The sequence below is a fragment of the Coptis chinensis genome, chromosome 2 (genome assembly GCF_015680905.1).
Source record: "Coptis chinensis isolate HL-2020 chromosome 2, ASM1568090v1, whole genome shotgun sequence".
Classification (NCBI taxonomy): domain Eukaryota; kingdom Viridiplantae; phylum Streptophyta; class Magnoliopsida; order Ranunculales; family Ranunculaceae; genus Coptis; species Coptis chinensis.
The window spans coordinates 34,529,306-34,549,057 of record NC_141457.1 but is presented as its reverse complement, the minus strand read 5'-3'; the positions used below and the strand labels follow the sequence as shown (position 1 = coordinate 34,549,057).

General features: G+C 36.3%; 1 protein-coding gene across 2 annotated transcripts; it reads right to left on the bottom strand.

The window, feature by feature from the left end:
* Window positions 1-3,413: 3,413 nt before the first annotated feature.
* Window positions 3,414-8,404, bottom strand: GH3.17 (Auxin-responsive GH3 family protein). 2 transcript variants are annotated; one of them, XM_086588617.1, is made up of 5 exons: window positions 8,073-8,404; window positions 5,895-6,500; window positions 5,709-5,810; window positions 4,764-5,617; window positions 3,414-4,222 (listed from the first exon to the last, which is right to left on the bottom strand). In XM_086588617.1, the coding sequence occupies exons 2-5, from the start codon at window positions 6,182-6,184 to the stop codon at window positions 3,639-3,641; spliced, it is 1,830 nt and encodes a 609-aa protein (XP_086444743.1). In that variant the 5' UTR covers window positions 6,185-6,500; window positions 8,073-8,404; the 3' UTR covers window positions 3,414-3,638. The 2 variants fall into 2 exon arrangements, with proteins under 2 accessions (XP_086444743.1, XP_086444744.1); XM_086588618.1 differs by lacking the exon at window positions 8,073-8,404 and having other exon boundaries at window positions 5,895-6,574.
* Window positions 8,405-19,752: the final 11,348 nt, after the last annotated feature.

Here is a 19,752-nt window from a genome sequence, read left to right as displayed (position 1 = left end):
CAATTTATAGATCTAGTTCTAATTCTTGTTGATTATCATTTCGTAGTTAAGTAGATTGAAACATTGTTAGTTAAATTAGTTAAGTTAGAATTTTAATATGATGAGTAGTTATGATTCAATGGGAAATGATGGGTTGATGACTCAAGGCTAAAACCTCAATTAGAGGGGTTGATGAAGCTTTGATGAAAACTTAGTGGTATAGTGTAGAAGCATTGTAGAATCTATTCCACTCTAGAAGGTCGTGATTCGCCATGAGAATGGGTGGACGACCTCACATGCTAGTTAGTATTTGGTAGAAGTGTCATGAACACTAGGGATTAGAACTCGAAATTCTTGCCGTAAGAACGTAAGAATCGAGATACAAGAATCTATGCTAGGTTATTAAGTTGGACTCGAGGTGGATTCAATTCCCCTCTAATCCTTTATCTAGATTCAAAAACAATCATATTTCCATAGCATTCGTAGTTAAATTCAACATAATCAATTTTATATTGTATCGTAGTATAACACCCTTCGTAAAGCTCTCATTAGACTTAAGACCGATTAATTAGATTAGAAAATATTCTATGCTAGAGAACTAGGAGTGGAACGAATTTGTTACTCCACTCTATTTCGATAGAATTGAGAGTAGAAACTTTGATAAAACATAGGCTCAGAGAAGTTTTAGTTTACTTACGTTTTGAGTTCATCGTTCATTTCGTAGGTAAAATACTCAATTTTTATGTTTTAGCACGAAGCAAGGATACAAGAAGTCTGCTTCCGATCATTGTGTGTTTGTTCAGAGATTTCCAGATGGGGATTTCATAGTGCTCTTGTTGTATGTGGATGATATGTTGATAGTTGGCCCAAATATCAACAAGATATCCAAGCTGAAGAAAGACTTGAGTAAGTCCTTTGAAATGAAGGATTTGGGTCAAGCAAAGTAGATACTTGGGATGCGGATCACTCGTGACAGAAAGAGTGAGAAATTGTGGCTTTCTTAAGAAAGCTACCTTGAGAAGGTGTTGAAAAGATTCAACATGGATCAAGTGAAGCCAGTCAGTTGTCCGCTTGGTGGCCAGTTCTGCATGACCAAAGAGATGTGTCCAAAGTGTTAATATGAGCAGAGTCATATGTAAAAGATTCCTTATGCATCTGCAGTGGGCAACTTGATGTACGCAATGGTGTGTACAAGACCGAATATTGCTTTTGTCGTTGGTGTTGTAAGCCATTTTCTGTCAAATCCGGGGAAGGTGCATTGGGAAGGTGTTAAGTGGATATTGAGATATCTCAAGGGCACTTCCAAATCATGTTTGTGCTTTGGTGGAAGTAAACCCTTACTTGAAGGCTATACTGATGCAGACGTGGCAGGTAAAGTTGACTCGATGAAGTCCACTTCCGGTTATCTGGTTACTTTTGTAGGGGGAGCAGTTTTTTGACAATCAAAGTTGCAAAAGTGTGTTTCCCTCTCCACTATAGAAGCTGAGTATATTGCAACCACTGAGTGTTGCAAAGAGATGTTATGGATGAAGAGGTTCTTCGACGAACTATGGCTAAAGCAGAAACAATTTGTAGTTCTATGTGATAGTCAGAGCACCATCCATTTGAGCAAGAATCCGAGTTTCCATTCTAGATCCAAGCACATACATGTGCATTATCACTGGATTAGAGAAGTACACGAAGACAAGCATTTGTGTATCGAGAAGATCCATACCGACAAGAATGGGTCGGATATGATGACCAAAGTCTTACCAAAAGATAAGTTCGGTGTTTGCTGTGCTACCGCCAGAATGGTAGCAGACTCCTCCTATTGATTTGAAAATTGCATGGAGGTATCCCCCCTCACTGTTCGGGAGGGGGAGATTGTTGGCGTTATCCCTCACATAAGAAGAAAAGGTGTTATGCTTGCGTGCATAAGCCTGAGCGCAATCCGTGCTCAGAATATGCTCTTTCAAGGCGCCGACCTGGCGCCATGCCTTGTCGACCTCCGTGCACTTCAGTAGCGACCGTGCTTTCGACTTGGCCTTGTCCGCCAGCTTATGCCCCATGCCTATTTTTCTGAGATTTCTATTTTTGTGTACCGCGAGTTTGCAATAAGGGTTGGGGTTTTTGGCAAAACCTAACACTCAGAAAAACACACGAGAGGCAGCACAAAAGTAAGAGAAAACCCAATCTTGAAAGCTATCAAGATTGAGAGATAACTTTTACAAAGACAACCCTGTAGAGAGATAAGAGTAATCTAGTAAGGTGAGAAACTGCAAGGAGTGATGATAATCTTCCTTCCCACTTTATAAAGGACTAGCTCTTGTGGAAGTAGGCACCATTGGCTGAACCACAGTATATCTTTGTGGTATGGTTTGCTTTTACTGCTTTACATTATTATATGTTGTTAATAGTTGTTTAGCGAGTTGGGGATGTTAGTTTCGTTGTAGGGATTATTTAGATTGTTGATTGGAGTTGAATTGAGTTCAAATACAAATTATCTGTATAGTGAGGAATCGATTGGTATTGGTAATAACCCCAACAACGAATAGTAGTTACACATTGTTTGGGTACTTGTGCACAGACTAGTGAATAAGCACTTTGGCACCCTCACTTGGTAAGACAGTTTTCTAAGTGGGTTTTACCCATAGGTTTATTGACAATATGAACTCAATCGTAATGTGCCTCATAGTGTGTATTTTATATTTGCATCTCTAACATTTACCACTCAATGAATTGGACAATCTTTTGGTATTCTAATAAATTTTTGGTTTTCGATTCTAAGAGCAAGTCCAATGGAGAGCTGCTAAAAGATGATACATATGCCTTTTAGCAGTCCCAGCTAAATTTGGCACCCGAAAATCCAAAAACAATGGGACTTTTTAGCAGCTATTAAAATCGGGATACGGACGACAGAGTTGCAATTTAACATACAGACGGCAGAAACTCTGCCATCTATATAGTCCAGACGCTAAAACACAAAATTCTCTTCTCTTCAGGTACAAACGACAGAGTTTCCATTTAATTAAAATGGGAGACAGACGAAAAGTTTAAATCATGTCGTCCACAAATTACCAAATGATCGGCGTAAACTATCTTTCGTTAGATCTTCAAACTTATTATGGCAAAACCGCTAGCGAATGTCTTAACTTTAGTCTAGGTTTATGACTCCTTCCAAATTTAGGAGCCTTTTAATAGCCCCATTGGAAACACATTTTGGTGGTTGGGGTGCTATATTTGCCTTTAACAGCCCATATAGCACCCAATGGATTTGCTCTAATGAAATGTTTGATCAATGCAATTTTCATATTTCGTGCTGTTAAATAATGATCACGTGATAATTTCTTTTGCATCTACTTACAGTGCTGTTAAAAACAATCAACAAGTGCAGTCAACTAGCGTCTAGCGAGTAGCAAGAACAATTGTTTTTTTCTTTTTCAAACAGATTGATATTTTGAATCAAACGTAAAAGGATAAAACTGTATTAATGTTCAATTTCAAATTCTAAGTTCAATGGACAAGGCCTGGACACAAACTTAATTAGAGAGCTTTTACAATCCAAATTCTAGTTCCTGGAACCAATGCCAGAAAAGCTACCAGTCTAACATAACCGGCCACCAGATTGCATAATCCATTAAAAAGCGGCGTAAAAACAATGAGTTTCAAGGTAATTTGACTTACGTTCCAACTGTATACTGTTTCCATAATGGAGCTTTCCTGCTAAAAAACCTCCCCACAACTCTTGCATTCAAAATCTCAATAGCTTCACTGTCTTTGATACACCTCGGCGTCTTGTACTGGTTAACGGATGATCCCTGTGAGACGCAGAAATCCATGAGTGCGTCGAATGTCCCGTGTTTCACCACTCGTATCTCCAACGGTCCAATTGACTTGTCTTTGCTCCTGCATCTTCTATACACATAATCAAGTGATTCTTCGACTATGTTGCAGCATTCTTCCATTACAGTAGTATTGAGCTCAGACAACTCGCCGTTGCCTCTCATTTTTAGTTCCCAGAACAGAACATAGTGACCTGGGATTGAGGAAGTGTCGGGGTAGCTAGTGTACTCGGTGAGGATGCAGCGAAGTGATTCAAGAAGAAGCTTTGCTTGTGTTACTGCATTTAGGAGGTCGTCTTCGTTAGTCTTGTCTGTGTCAATGCTTAATACAACGTTTCTGCGGTGTACAAACCGGAATTGGGGGGCATTGTTGTAGAATCCTGTCACCATAAGAATGTCTCCAACTCTATATCTGTATAGGCCTGGATAAGGGAAGAGGATTATAAGCTGTTTGAGCTATGATTGAAACATTATTACCTGTGCAACTTTAAACAAGATTTTAAAAACGAGACTATCCTAGTAAATTAGGAGACCTAATAAACTGTGTTTTTCTTCATTCTTAATATATAATAATTAATTAGTAAAATTATATTGGTTAAAAGAAAGATGATTCTGAAGATAAGATAATGCAGTGTGCAATTTAAATGTTTAGGTGAGGTTTGTCAGATTGTGAACACTGTAACATAATTTGTTGGTGTTGACAAGAAAAGCAAGGGACATGTTGGAATTGATTTTACATTTAGCAGGACAAAGACGTAAACTGCGTGGATAAGGTCTATATCATCTTCATCTGAATTCAGCCGAAGACAAAAATCATGCAATCAGTGTCCTGTTGCGGCTAACTAATACTACAGCTGAAAACTAATGGTGTATGGTCAGATACTCTGGCATGCAATTTACAAGAGAACGAAAACCAACCGTACAAGAAAATAGGAATGCATATCAGATTTGAGAAAGTATCACCTGTAAAAGTTGTAAGTACGAGTTCATAATAATGACCACATTTGACGGTAGTGAGATCCACTGCTTCTTCTTTTATGTGTTCTTCCTCCTCTTTTAAGGAATGGTCAGAAGTCCCATTACATTGGACACCCTGGTGTACTTGTCCACGGTTTTTCTCCACTGGGAGGAACTCAAAGTAGGCCATGTTTGGGAGAAGTGTGTAGGAAACATCAGATGGTTTGCTTAGGGGATTAAGGTTGACTCCAAAGTAACACTCTGATGAAGCGTACATTGTTGAAACAAGAGGTAGCCCACCACTATAAAACTCGAGCATTGGAATGTATTGGGCCATGGAACCTGTAACTATAACATCAACATACTTTGTTCTAGGCCACAGCTTCTTAATAATCCCTTCCCATGATTTTTCACTACATTGAGTTTCAATAAAATCTGCCAGCTCCGGATTTGGTTGTCCAAGGATGCCTATTACAGCATTTCGGCAATTGGAGTCAGTGATCCAGTCGCTTACATCCCCCATCCTGATGTTAGAACATAACTCTGTCCAGTAGTCCTCCAAAACCTTGATTGCGCGGAGGAAAGCAGATGCAAAAACTGCGCCAACTCGAAGAACCTCACTGCGTTGGACCAATCCACAGAGTAGCTGACAGTACATGCTTTGTTTGCTGTCTGAGCACAAAATGGTATCATCGGGACTTGTGTAGACATTGAACGTGTTGATAGGGCGATTTCTGAAGTTACTACTCTTGTAGTAGCTTGTCAGTACTGGTCTTGCCGTCAAGCCAGAGGGAGTGTTGATTTCTGGTTTGATAAACAAGAGATACATACCTTTTCCTTGGTCCAAACCATCTACATACCTGATGTAATATGTATAAAATTCAATAATGGAAACTTGCAAACTAAGTATTCAATTATCTCAATACACTGAAGCTAGAGAAAGCTTCTAACCTGTTCATTACAGGCACTAAAAGATTATATAAAAAGGTCTTTCTGTCCAACTCTTCGGCAGTGGTAGGCATCATCTTTGGCTGACCTCCTGACGTTCCTGAGCTGCAAAGGGATAGATACATAGTTTTGAGAATGGAATTCAATGAGGAACATGTAATGATGTAAGTACACAAGAATGAACTTTACCTGGTGAGGAGTTCTGTGATGAGTTGATTTGATATAATCCGAGACGGTTCCCCATTGGCAATTCGCTCAATGTAAGGCTTAATATCATCATAATTCACAATTGGCACTTTCTTCTTGAACATTTCCTTTTCGGTGTGTCCATTTAGGAAACCCCCTAGATACTCTGTCTCTGCATTTTGTGATAGTATCTCATTTAGTATCTGCTGTTGGACTTGGTCGGCGTTTGTGGTCAGTTCCTCTATAAGCCTCATACTACCTTCCCCATCATTTGGATCACAGTTCAGCAACATTTTTTGGTGAAAGCTCAGTGGACAATGCTAAAGTAAGCTCAAGGAGAGCGAAGTTAAGGTTAAAGAGCGAGAATCACAAGATTGTCACCAAGTATCAACAGATGAAATTCTTTGATATTCTTTGACCAACACCTCCATTGGTCTAGAATCCTTATCAGGAGAAGTATATAAATAAGAGAAGGGTGCACAGAGTGGAAGAGTTTAGAAGAACCACCTTTAACAAAGTACACTTCTTCTTAATGGACTCTCTTTCATATTTAAAACTCTCCCTCCCTTCTCTCTGCCTTTGAAGTGGCTATGTGTTTCTTGGTAGGTGCTGATAAGATAAAAATTGATTAAATAACCGGTTTTAGGAGGGGATTTTGGGAAATGATGAACTTCAGAGGAAATAATTGAAAAAAATAGGAGGAATTGTAGGGGAAATAGAGACTAGAGAGGTCCTACACACATGCCATTGTCTGGAAGGCTGTGATTAGATCAGTTAATGCAAGTCAAATCTACTTAAAATTCTATTTTCATACCATTGCTTATTTTATAAAATGTAATAAGCCAGTGAGCTTAGAAAACTGATTCTGAACAGATATGAATATGAAAAAAGCTCGTGGAATTTCAGAACCAATCAAAATATTTCAATTAACATTTGTGAATTAATTATGTCAGAAGATAAGCTTCGTTGGCTACTACAAGATTCTTTATTATCATAAGTACAAGTGTAGGAGAGTCTTAGGCGCATTGGGGCCGTAGAAATAACTGAATTCATGAACAAGGAAGATTCAGGTAGCCAAGAAAGACTATTACAAGTAAAAGATCAAATGAACCACCAAGTAGAAGCTCGCTTCGCACCGTACTACCTTAGAAACATGCTTCTGAAATATAACATTGAGAGGACAATTTTTGCAGCACAATGGAGATGTTCATTTAGGACACTACTGTAACTACTCACCCTATCAATCCTATGAAGTATGGCGTCACTAAGTCAAAGATTCTCATATCCTTTGGCTTATGGTGAGCTCGAAAACAAAGAGGTTTGTTTTCTGTCAGTGTTGTGGATTTCAGGGTGAGAACAGGCTGGCTGTACCAAATTTTGTATGTTTCCACCACAAGGTATGTACGAAGGCCCATACCTTAGAGAGGTGGATAAAAAAACCTTGAACTTTACGCTAACCCTTTCTATTATAGCAATACTTATCTCTCAAATCAAAACTATATATTTCTATATTAGGAAATTTAAAATAGATTTTCAAACTTACTAGTCTGTCACAATTATTTCCATTCAACAACTTGCTAGCTAACATAATGGAGTTTAACCTTTAGGTATGGTTTATAGTTATACGAAATTGAATTCATTGGCTGATCAATATCACCTGCCCAACATGAAATTTTGTCTCCTCAAGATGTACATGCTACGACTTATGAACTGTTTTATATCAAAGTGACACGTTCCCGAGCTATCATATCCTTACAAAATATTAACAGAAAATTTTCCAAGGATATTTCTATTCATGAAAACTAGCTAGCTAGCTATCAGGAGAATTAATAAGAAGGAATTACATAAAAATGCATGTTGGAAGAACAAGAAACATGGTCTGTCATGCGTCATGAGTCGTCTCCAGGACCTTACTGTTGAATTGTAATCTGTCTTCTGATTTTCATTTCACTCTAATTCTAGTTGCTGCTTCTCCTAACTTATAAATATAATTTAAATAATTTGTTTTCTGGTTTAATTGGTAGAGTGTTGTTATTATTAATCAAAAGGCCACTACCGTTAATTAAGTAGAACAATCAATAAAACAAAAAATAATCCTTCAAACAGAATCCAAACCAAGCAAAGATAACTAGATTAGTACACACACATATATATATAACCACTTTGATAATAAACACTTACAAGTCATAGCACTTGGATGCAGTTGCTCAGTTAGTCAAATGATTTCAATATATCAGCTGGATGCATGTACTGATCTAAATGATACTGTTAAACTCTTATTCATAAATCTACGTTCCCCTTCACAACTCGGATATCTTCATCTGAATTTCAACTTTTATAGGCCTGCTTCCTGAAAATAAATAGCAACAAATTCTACCATGAAAACATTTAAAAAAAATGTTTCCATTTCTTCGTCAATACAATGTTTAATTGAGTGTCATAGATGGCCAAAACCAAATTATTAATAGTTCTGGTAAGTAGTAAACTTGTGAGCAGTGTGTAACATGCAACATAACCCATATAAGTTGGCAGAGAAGATTGTTATTGCTTATTAGACAAGTCAAAGTCAATGGTGATATTAACAGAAGTTCCTTACAAATACATTAAAACATGGAAAATATTGTTGATGGATGACTTAAAACATGGAAAATATTGTTGATGGATGACTTCAGAGGGAATACAATTAAGTATGTTTCTATGTATTTCTGTTACATAGAATGCGGGATTTGCAGGTTTTTTCCGCGGATTTGTTCACTTAAAAAACAAATAGGGAAGGTGTCTTATATTGAGGCACCCTTGAAAAGGGCAGGAGAGGAGGAGATGCTTCCGAAAGTATTTTAAGTGTTTTCATGGTTCTACAGATAATTTGATGCTGTTTATTTTCTGGAAGCATTGGCCTATATAAGTTGAAATTCAGATGAAGATATTCGAGTTGTGAAGGGGAACGTAAATTTATGAATAAGGTGTCTTATATTATAAGCAATCTATACTTTACATATGAACATCAAATTCCCGATGTATGTAGACATGTAGTTAAGATCGATCTTTAATTTCGTGGGCAAGAAAGGGCTTAAAGAAAATGGCGCATGTATGAAATCCCTAATAAAATCCTATCCAACGAGCGTTACTAGTTATTTGCTAACAAGGAAACCTCTAGAGGTTGTCAAAAGCTTTCTACTCATTTATCCCTAATTTTTTTGAACAGATACGCTTAATAGTAGGAGAAACTGTTCTTGCAGATCAGCAGATGTAAGTTGGATGTTTTATCTATATGCATTATTTCTCTTTATCTATACGAAGTAAGGTTGCACACAATTCTTTAAACATTTTTTTTGTTAGCCATGATGTGCAGGGGTGATAAAATGGATAGTTTTTTTTTTTTTTCCCGGAAAGTTAAGTAGTTGGGAATATAGCCTCCCCAGCTTCCATTAATATAAAGATCTATAGTACACTTTTCCTTCCCTATCCTCTATTACAAGTTTAGAAAGAGTTTCAGTAAGAGAGGGAGAAAAAAACATTACACAAGGATCTGTATCCATACTAGTATTATACAGAGAAGCCAAGTGGTCCGCAACCATATTTGATTCTCATTATATGTGCTTAAACTCTATCACCTCAAACAATGGAATAAGACTCAATATTGCTATAAGAACATTCAAGCAATACCAAGGTGGTTGTTCCGAACCTTTTATAGCTTGTATTGCTCTCATTGAATCTGACTCCACATTTACTCTTGAGTACTACAACAAGATGTAGGCATTCCGTCCTTCTTTAATGGCCAGTAACTCTTGGTATATAACTTAAGTACTAGAATTAAACCCATTAAAAGCCAGAACAACTTCACCAGGCTCATTCCTTATAGCACCACCAATTCCAGCTGCTTGACCATGCCCTACGGATCCATCAGTATTGAGTTTCCTTTTCCCATATGTTAGTTTGTGTCAGATGCACTTAATTGGGGACATATCCTTGAATTTAGCATGTAACCTCAATCTATTAAGCAAAACTTTGTTCTCGATTGAGTCAGGTACCTGTTCCATGTTGGCTTGAATGTAAAACCTTGTATCAGCAATGATCCTTTGAACAAGAACTTGAGATGATTGTCTAGTATTTTGAAATCTTCTGTTGCTTCTTTCATGCCATATGAAACTGATTGAAGCACATATAAAAGCCCTTATAACCTCAACTCTTGTCTTGTTAACTAAACAAATTCTGAAGATAGTTGACCATTCACTATTAGCATTTCTAGAATCTGTGTTTATACCCAAGAACTTTTTGATACCCTCTAATACCTCTTTAGAAAAAGGGTATTCGAAAAACAAATGCTTTGAATTCTCATTGTTGTTGTTGTAGAAACAACATTGAGAGTGCTCCAGGACCTTCTTCTTTATCAGCCTATCTTGTGTTTGTAAGCTATTAGAGAATAACTGCCATGTAGAAAACGAGTGTCGAGGATGTACCAGTTTTCCCCATACAAGACTAGCCCATTTGACATGTGGTGCCTCTCTTCTCAGTGCTTGATATGCAGAACTTGTGCTGAAGTTTCCAAGCTATGATTGTGTCCTCTTATAGATTGCCATAGATCTCAATGTTAAGAATCCGCTATTTCAAATCATCATCATGTAGTAAATGCATAGGCTAGTCCCACTCGCCATCAATAATAAGAACATCTATATTGTAGCTTCTAGCCCAATAATGACAGTAGCCCAATCAAACTTAGCTTGTTGATTATGATACAGAGGGATGCCACTACACCATAAGATCATCCCACACCTTAGTTTTCTTCCCATTTGCCAGTCTTTGTCTGCGGAACCTTAATGCAAGTACTATTGTCTTTAAAACATTTCTCCAAACCCATGAAAAATCTCGAGGGATATCCATAGACTAGAAGTGTTTGTTTTTTATATGTTGGGCATACACCCATTTTACCTAAAGAATATCATCCTTAGTGGCCACTTTAAAGACTACACCACAATATGCAGCCTTGCTCCACTTGTGTATATCCGTAATGTTAAGCCTATTAAAAAAATGGGTGTGTAATTAAAGTTCAAAGTGTAGTAAACACATGGAACTTGAATTTGCACAAATCCATTGAGAAATGAATGAATAATTTGTCTCCCAAGTTACCCCACTTGAGATGAAATGGTTGAGAAATGAGTGAAAAATACTTAGTCCCACATGGGAAGAAAACTAAAGAGTCGTTGAGTTTATAAGGCCTAATTGAGGCTACTTGGGTTGGGCCCCAAGGGGTACCACTAATTTTCCGTGGAGACAGAACGCAAACAAGAAACACACTCACGCCATCGTTCGGGCGGGGTCAGCTGGGCGCTGACATGGTTAAGTGGTGTGTAGTGTATATTCTTTTTGGACAACCATTTTTTTAACAAGACCCAATCCGTTTGGGCCCATAAGGCTTAACAGTTTCACTTGAAATAGTAAAGAGGAAAAAAAACCTTTCCGAAATAGTGCAACAGTTCGAAACGTTGCATTATGCCGAAAAAGTACGTCCTTCCGGAAGGTGTTATTGTTCAAACAGTCACTGTGTTGTTTCAAAAAGGCACCACTCTCATATAAGTATCGAACATATTTGCATGAAGAGAAATGACTGAAAACCACTTTTCTCCCCTCTATTTTTAGTCAAAACACAATGTTGAGTTTGCTGATTCTGTGGAATTGAAGTGCTGCTTTTCATAGAAGGAAAATCCATTCCATCTTGGGAGACAGTTTCCCATCTAACCTTGAAGCACCATGAGGGGGAAAATCTGTCTTAAGGACATAGTGAATCTTCACTAGGCTCGGATTGCAATTTTCGTACTTGGTACAAAAGTGAGAAATGTTTGTACTGTTGTTGGTAATTGGTAAAAAGTAAGTATATTTAAATTGTGGTTCATAACAACTTAAAACAAATCCTTTCTTTTTTGGAATATTTTTTATTATACTTGCTAATCAAGTTTCAAGTGCAATTTACATTACTAACAAAATCTGTTTCTGTTTTAGTTTGTTTTATATTTTTGAATATTAACAAAGTTTGTTTCTGTTTCAGAAATGGTTACACCACCAGTTACTCCTGTTCCTGTTCCTATTGTTGTTCCTGTTGTAGTTCCTACTGTTGTTCCCCATTTTGTTCCTCATGGGGAGAAGCCTGAAAAGTTCACTGGAACTGATTTCAAATGTTGGTAACAAAAGATGCTCTTCTATTTGAGCACCCTTAACTTGGCAAGGTCTCTGTGGGATACGGCTCCCGAAATAAGTCATGATGAAACTGACAAGGAAAAGGTGTTGGCAAAAGATGCTTGGTTTCATGCTGATTTATTATGTAGAAATTATATCCTTAGTAGGTTGGCTGACTCATTATACAATATGTATAGTGTGTTCAAGACAGCTAAGGAACTTTGAGATTCTTAAGATAAGAAATACAAGAGTGAAGATGCTGGCATGAAGAAATTCATAGTTGACATATTTCTTGATTTCAAAATGATAGATTCTAAGACTGTCATAAGCCAAGTTCAAGAACTTCAAGTAATCCTACATGATGTTATTGCTGAAAGAATGAGTGTAAGTGAGTCATTCCAAGTGGCTGCTGTGGTGGAGAAGTTACCACCATCTTAGAAGGATTTTAGGAACTATCTCACACATAAACGCAAAGAGATGAACCTTGAAGAACTGATTGTCCGTCTAATGATAGTGGAAGATAACCATTTATTTGCGAAGAAGGGCAAAGATCCTATGGTGGCGAAAACCAATGTTGTGGAAGGCACAAGTGCTAAAGGAAAGAGGAAGCACCAAGATCACACTAATCAAGGCGAAAGGAGTGTGCCTAACAAGTTCAAAGGTAAGTGCTTCAACTGTGTCAAAGTTGGACATAAGACAAGTGAATGGCGTAAGCCAAATAAGTACAATAAGCAAAAAACTTAAGCAAATGTGATAATGGAGAAGCTTTCTGACAATATTAATGACATGAACCTATCTGCTGTGGTTTTTGAATGTCTCTTAGTTGGAAACGAAAGGGAATGGTGGGTGGATACTGGTGCAACTCGCCACATATACTCCAACAAGTCAATGTTCACCACTTATCATGTTGTGGAAAAGGAAAAACACTCTTTATGGGAAAATCTTCTACGTCCAAGGTTGAAGGCAAATGAAAGGTGGTGATGAGGTTGACTTATGGGAAGGAACTAGCTTTGAATGATGTGCTCTATGTGCCTGATATTCATAAGAACTTTGTTTCTTGGTCGTTGCTAAGCAAGAATGGCTTTAAGTTGGTATTTGTTTATGATAAGTTTGTACTTACTAAGAATGATGTCTTTGTAGGCAAGGGCTATCTAAGTGATGGGCTCTTTAGGATGTCTTATTTTACTATTGCGCCAAAGAGTGCTAATAAAGTTGAATCTTTTGTTTATTTGATTGAGTCTTCACATGTATGTCATGGTAGACTAGGACATGTTAATTATGACACTTTGCATAGATTAATTAACATGGATTATATACCAAAGATAAAGATAAACCCACACCATAAATGTGAAACGTGTGTAGAATCAAAATTGACTAGATCATCCTTTCATTCCATTGAAAAAAGTACTGAACCTCTAGAATTAATACACATAGATATATGTGATCTTAAGTTTGTTCGTGCAAACTAGTGGTGGTAAAAAATATTTCAGTACTTTTATTGACGATTGCACTAGATATTGTTATATTTACTTGTTGAGAAGTAAAGATGAGGCAATTGAAGTGTTCAAATACTATAAAAATGAAGTTGAAAATTAACTAAACAAAAAGATTAAGGCTATAAGGAGCGTTAGAGGGGGCGAATATGAATCACCTTTAGAAAGTTTGTGTTCTGAACATGGAATCATTCATCAAACTATGGCTCCTTATTCACCTCAATCAAACGGTATTGCTGAGTGAAAAAACCGAACTCTAAAAGAGATACTGAATGATATGTTGTTAAGTTCTTGTTTTCCCCAGAATTTGTGGGGGGAAGCTTTGCTTTCCGCCGATTACATTCTCAACGAGATTCCTAACAAGAAGACACTTGAAACACCATATGAATTGTGGAAAGGTCATAAGACTTCCTATGAATTCTTGAAAGTGTGGGGGTGTCTTGCTAAAGTAGAAGTCCCAAAACCTAAGAAGGTTAATTAAGATAGGACCAAAAACTATTGATTGTGTATTCATTGGATACGCAAATAATAGTAATGCATATCATTTTCTGGTTCATAAATAAGAGATTCAAGGTATATATATATGTTAATACAATTATTGAGTCAAGGAATGTTTCATTCTTTGAAAATATGTTTCCGTATAATATGTGTATAGAGGCGAGTTCAACAAAGAGAACTTTAGATGCTACAACTAGTAACCATCCTTCACAAAGTGAGATTGAGGAGGAACCTAGACATAGCAAAAGGTCAAGGACATCAACGTCTTTTGGACCTAATTTTCTAACATATTTGTTAGAAAATGATCCTCCAATGTTCAAGGAAGCAATGTCCTCTCCAGAAGCTCTTTATTGGAAAGAAGCTATCAATTGTGAGATTGAATCCATATTGCAAAATCATAGATAGGAATTGGTGGATTTACCACCTGGTTCCAAGACTTTAGGATATAAATGGATATTCACAAAGAAATTTAAGACTAATGGATCAATTTACAAGTATAAAGCTAGACTTCTACGTCCAAGGTTAAAGTATACTAAGAACTATGGTCTACACTATACAAGATATCCAACCGTTCTGATGTAGAACATAGAGCCTATGGTTATTGTCTAATTGTTTTTAGTAAATACAAATTTACTAAAAATAAGTTATTTTCGTTTTTATTATTTAAGTACAAATTAGAAGTGTATAAAAGTCTAATTTATGAGTTCTAGTAGTCTTAGAAGGTTACTATTATGATATAGATAGATTATGAAAGTTTTTCTTAGTGTTTTAGTAGGTTTCTAAAATGATTCAATAGAGTTCTCTATATAAAGAGTTTTATTGACGAAAATTGTAATCAACTTTTCAATATTATCAATAAAATTATATTTCAATTTATCTCTTTTATGTTATAATGAACAATTTATATTGCTTCCACTACGTCAATTGGTATCAGATTCTGACAGTGTTCTAGGATTAATATCCAGTTTGAAGTTGAAGAACGTACCCATGACGTAAATACTAGTTTTCTTCTGTTCAGAGTATCTTTGGATTGAAGATTTTTATTGAAGGATTTGTGTCTCACCACCCGTAGTGTTGATACAATCTTTTCTCATTGAAGATCACAACAAGAAGGCAAAGGTAGGAATTTTCAATTAATTCCAACGCACCAACCATAGTGCAACTTCTACATCTTCAGGTTTGATTTTCTACTATCCATGTTTTTCATCTTCTATCCCCATCACCCTACCACCAACAATCCTTACCCATCATTGTTTTCATTAAACCACCACCACCACCACAAAAAAAAAAGTATTAAAATTTCTCAGCTAAATCCACAACAACTTCATGCTTGAATTTGTGCTATTTAAACAAAAATATGTGAGCTACAAGACGATCTTCGAGATATTGATTTTGAGTATTATAGATCTCCTCACAATGATTACTATGATTGTTTATGGTATTAACAAGACTATTCTGATTATTTTTCTAAGTTATCTCGATTACAAACTGCTCATAAAAAATATTTTATAGCACTTTAAGATTATGAATTTCGTCTTAAGGAAAATATTAAACAATAACAACTTTACGAGTAAAGAGTTGCTGAAGAACATATGTATGCTCAACAGATTGCTGAAAAGAATTATTATCATTTGCAACAAGAAGAAGAAGAGAATCATTGTAGATTGCAATAAGAAAAAGAAAGAAGACAATAAGAGGAACAAAGACAATGACTTTCTGACATGAGTAAAATAGTGATTTATGAAAGTCGAGCTCTGTTACTAAGAAGTCATCTCCATTTCCACCACTATGTGAAAATGTAATTTCTACATCCACTCTTGAATATTGTATTGTGCCTTCTACTCCCCAATAAAATAAAACTCAAGTGCTTACAATTGTTTCAAAATCCCATCAAATTGTGGAGAAAGAACAAGTAGTAGATATTTGTTTTGAGGAGGAGAAAAATATTCAAGAGAATGTTAATGTTGCTAGAGTTTTAAGAGATGATGTTGATTTGCATGAGATAATGCCACTTGTTGCTAAAGAAGTTGTCAATGTTTCTAATCTTGAGCAAGAACTCGAGAACAAGTTAATTGTTATAGAGGAGGAAAATATGGTATATCACAGTTTTCCAAAGAAATTTATTTTTGAAGACCCATACTTGAAGTTTTGTGAAAACTTGATTGATGTTCGTGTTTGCCTCAAGAATTTTGTGTCGGATTGTCAAAAGAAAATATAGAAGAATCAAGCTATTATGTCTACTTCACCTTACTCTAATCGAAGAATTGTCATTCCTATACATAACTCGAGGGCAAGTTATTTTAAAGAAGGGGAGAATGATGTAGAACATAGGGGATATGGTTATTGTCTAATTGTTTTTAGTAGATCCAAATTTACAAAAAATAAGTTATTTTCGTTTTTATTATTTAAGTACAATTTAGAAGTGTATAAAAGTCTAATTTAGGGCATCTCCAATGGAGGGTGTAAATTGTTTAAAGTATAAAATTTACACTCTAAATGTCAAAAACATGTTTCCAATGGGGGGTGTAAATCCTAGGTGATAAGCTAATAGTTAATATAGGGGGTGGAAAATTCCCCATCCGGCTATTAGTTCATAAACATCTCGGGCGTCACTTGAAGTAACGTCCCAATTAAAAAGAAATTCGGACGTCACTTAAATTCTCGTCTGTTTTATTTTTTTTTAGAATTATAACGTTTGCGATGCGTAAAGACCGTCATTTATTGGTTGGGCCAGTTTTCATAAACTCCGGATGTTACTCAAAGTGGCATGCATTTTATTTCTTTTTTTAGTTAAACCACTTGCGACGGACTTTGACCGTCAATTTTTCTCAGTTTTTAAATTTTACAAACTCTTAAACTTTGTTGTATTGGATACCATTTTGGATGTGGAAACTATTAATGTGTAAGAGGGATGCCTTTATGAGTTCTAGTAGTCTTAGAAGACACTACAAGAAAATCGATTTTTCCCCACGGATTCCCGGTATTTTTAGCCACGGTCATAAACCCTTGCATAGTTTCCTACGAATTTTGACCGTAGCAAATACATTTTTTCACGTTTCGTGCCTTTGATACCTTTAGCCACGGTTTATCTCTTTAATTGGGCCGTGGGTAGAGCTACGGCCAAAACCGTCGGGTACAATTTTTTTAACATGACACCTGTTCTACGCGTTTCGACCGTGGGCTTATAGCTGAAAAGTTTGGGCGGGCTGACCACTTGCTTCCCTCCCAACACTTCTAAAAAAAAGAAAAGAACAGAAAAGATCGGACTGTTCCTTCTTCTCTCATCTCCCACCGCCAACAGTTAAAACACTTCATCCCCCACCGCCACTCAACCCCATTTTTTTTTTTTCTGTTCCTTCTTCTCTCATCTCAAGAAGGTATTTCAAGCACCGATTTTTTTTTGCCAACTGGGAGAACTAATGTTTCAATTTAAATTTTCTTAGGATTTACTAAGTGGGAAAGGGATTACAAGCTTCGTTTCTCTTCTCCGAACGCGATTCCTCCATTACAAATTGAAGGTGACTTATTATGCTATTAAACATTGATTTTTTATTTGATTTTTTTTTTTTTCGTTTTAATCTAATATTAGATGTTGTTGTTATCAAAGTAGTATCAATAATAAGAATTTTGTTAGCCATTAGAAGAAGTGGGCGCTTCAATTTTTCACCTCTCGGTTGTTGGTACCTTTTTTATATCCTTTGATCGGATAGTCCATGCCTTTTGTAATTTCAATGTTTAGGAAAATGGCGTATGTCGCAATGTAAATGGTTATCTAAACCTTTCTCTTCGGACATAGTATGAAAGAGTGGTTTATGTTGAATAGATAACTTCAAGAAGTTGGGGAATAAACTGCATAGTCAGTAATAATTAAATTGAAGTAGAATATCTCGAGAGAAGTTTGTAGATTAACAAAATGAAGTGGTCACGTTTGAAAATTTGATGTTAGATGAAGAATGAGTTGCATCCTCCTCAACCTCAAGTAGCGTGTTGAGGAACAATCAAACATTTATATAATACATAACAATCAAGATTTGATGGCACATATATTAAAACAAAGAAAAGAGAAGTGATGCAAATTGACACGAGTAGAAAGCAATAAAGCAATGGAGGGAAGAGAAACCGACCTCTCTCTTTGTAGTCGGATCAAAATTCACATGGGTACTTGTTTTTACTTTGTATTGAAATCATGACTTGTTTTGGATTGTGTGTTTCTTTTCTTTTTTATTATTCTCTCGTGTGCGCTACGTTATGCTATTTCTGAAATGTTAAACTCATGGTAATTCGACCGCTACTTGAAAGGGATGTTTTTAATCAAGACCTAATCTATCTCTCGACCAAACACCTCAGATTGTTTGATTGTCCTCAAAGTGCAACCTTTATTCAAGGTAAAGAATTTCTATTTATGTTTTGTATTTATGTAATACCAAATTCCCTGTATAGAACTGCTTGTAGTGCTTGTTGTTGGAACATTAGAGCTACCAACTATCCCCCGTATAGAACTGCTCGTGTCAATTTAAAAAATGGTTGCTGTAATTTCGGGGACAAGTCTCGATACATTCACTTATGATATAATGTTCTGATTGTCTATAAATTTGTGAGATAGCCTATGGATTTTAGAAGGTCGAATTGGAGATATTGGTGATTAGTCATTACTAGTCACTTTACTTGCTTTTTAAAGTTTGATTAGTTTTACTAGTCTGGACAGTTGTTATGAATATTTGATTTGTTTGACTAGTCTAGAGTCTGGGCATGTGCTATGAGTTAATCTTTAGTTGATTAGTTTTACTGGTCTGGACATGTCCATGAAATAATCTCCAGTTGATTAGTTTCACTTGTGGAAGTTTGAAATTTGTAGCTAGAATAAGCTCATGAAATCGAGGCGCCATTTGCACATTCATTAGATTCATTTGTAATGACGATTCTTCTAGGCATTTTGGTATTGTAGATACTGAACAAGATTGGATTAATGTGGTATATATGCATGGTGATATATTATTATGTCTAACATTTTTGAATGTTGTGTGTATCTTTTATTTATTCCTAGATACACCATGGAGGGTTCTATTCCAATCGATAGAAGTTGGATTGAATTAGATCACCATGACGAACGCTTTCTAAAGGGTGTTGATGAGTTTCTAGAGTTTGCAAAAAAATACCATCATAACAAGGTACTGATACCGTGCCCGTGTCGCATATGTAGAAATGGGGGGAAGGCATTGACACACGAAACCGTGAAATTTCATGTTTATAAATGGAGGTTTGATCCAACATATTTACATTGGATTTTTCATGGTGAAAAAAGACAAGATGCACATGTAGAGTCTAATATGAATTCTAATGTGTTCGAGAATATGAATGATGCATTTGCCACTGTGGTAGAAGAATTTGGTGGTGAAGACTTGGATACATTTCTTGGGGGTTTGGGAAGTGGTCTTTGAAGAGGGACTAGTCGATGATGATGATGAAGCGAGAGCCATTGGTGTCGGATAAAATTTTTGAAGAGGCCACAAGTGCTTTATACCACGATCAAAGACTTCACCGTCTTGAAGTTTGTAATTAAGCTATTCGAATTAAGGTCAAGCGTGGGTGGTCCGACATAGGTTTCCGCAGAGTTGCTTCCGCTTACTTAAAGTTGCACTACCGCATGGTAATAAGATCCCGAAAGATACATATCGAAAGCGAAAAAAGTTTGTTAAGGA

Coding starts and splice junctions, on each gene's coding strand:
- GH3.17 (XM_086588617.1), bottom strand. CDS start 6,184: ATGTTGCTGAACTGTGATCCAAATGATGGGGAAGGTAGTATGAGGCTT. Junction 5,811..5,894: donor ATCACAGAACTCCTCACCAG/GTAAAGTTCATT, acceptor ATCCCTTTGCAG/CTCAGGAACGTCAGGAGGTC. Junction 4,223..4,763: donor CGTACTTACAACTTTTACAG/GTGATACTTTCT, acceptor TCCCTTATCCAG/GCCTATACAGATATAGAGTT.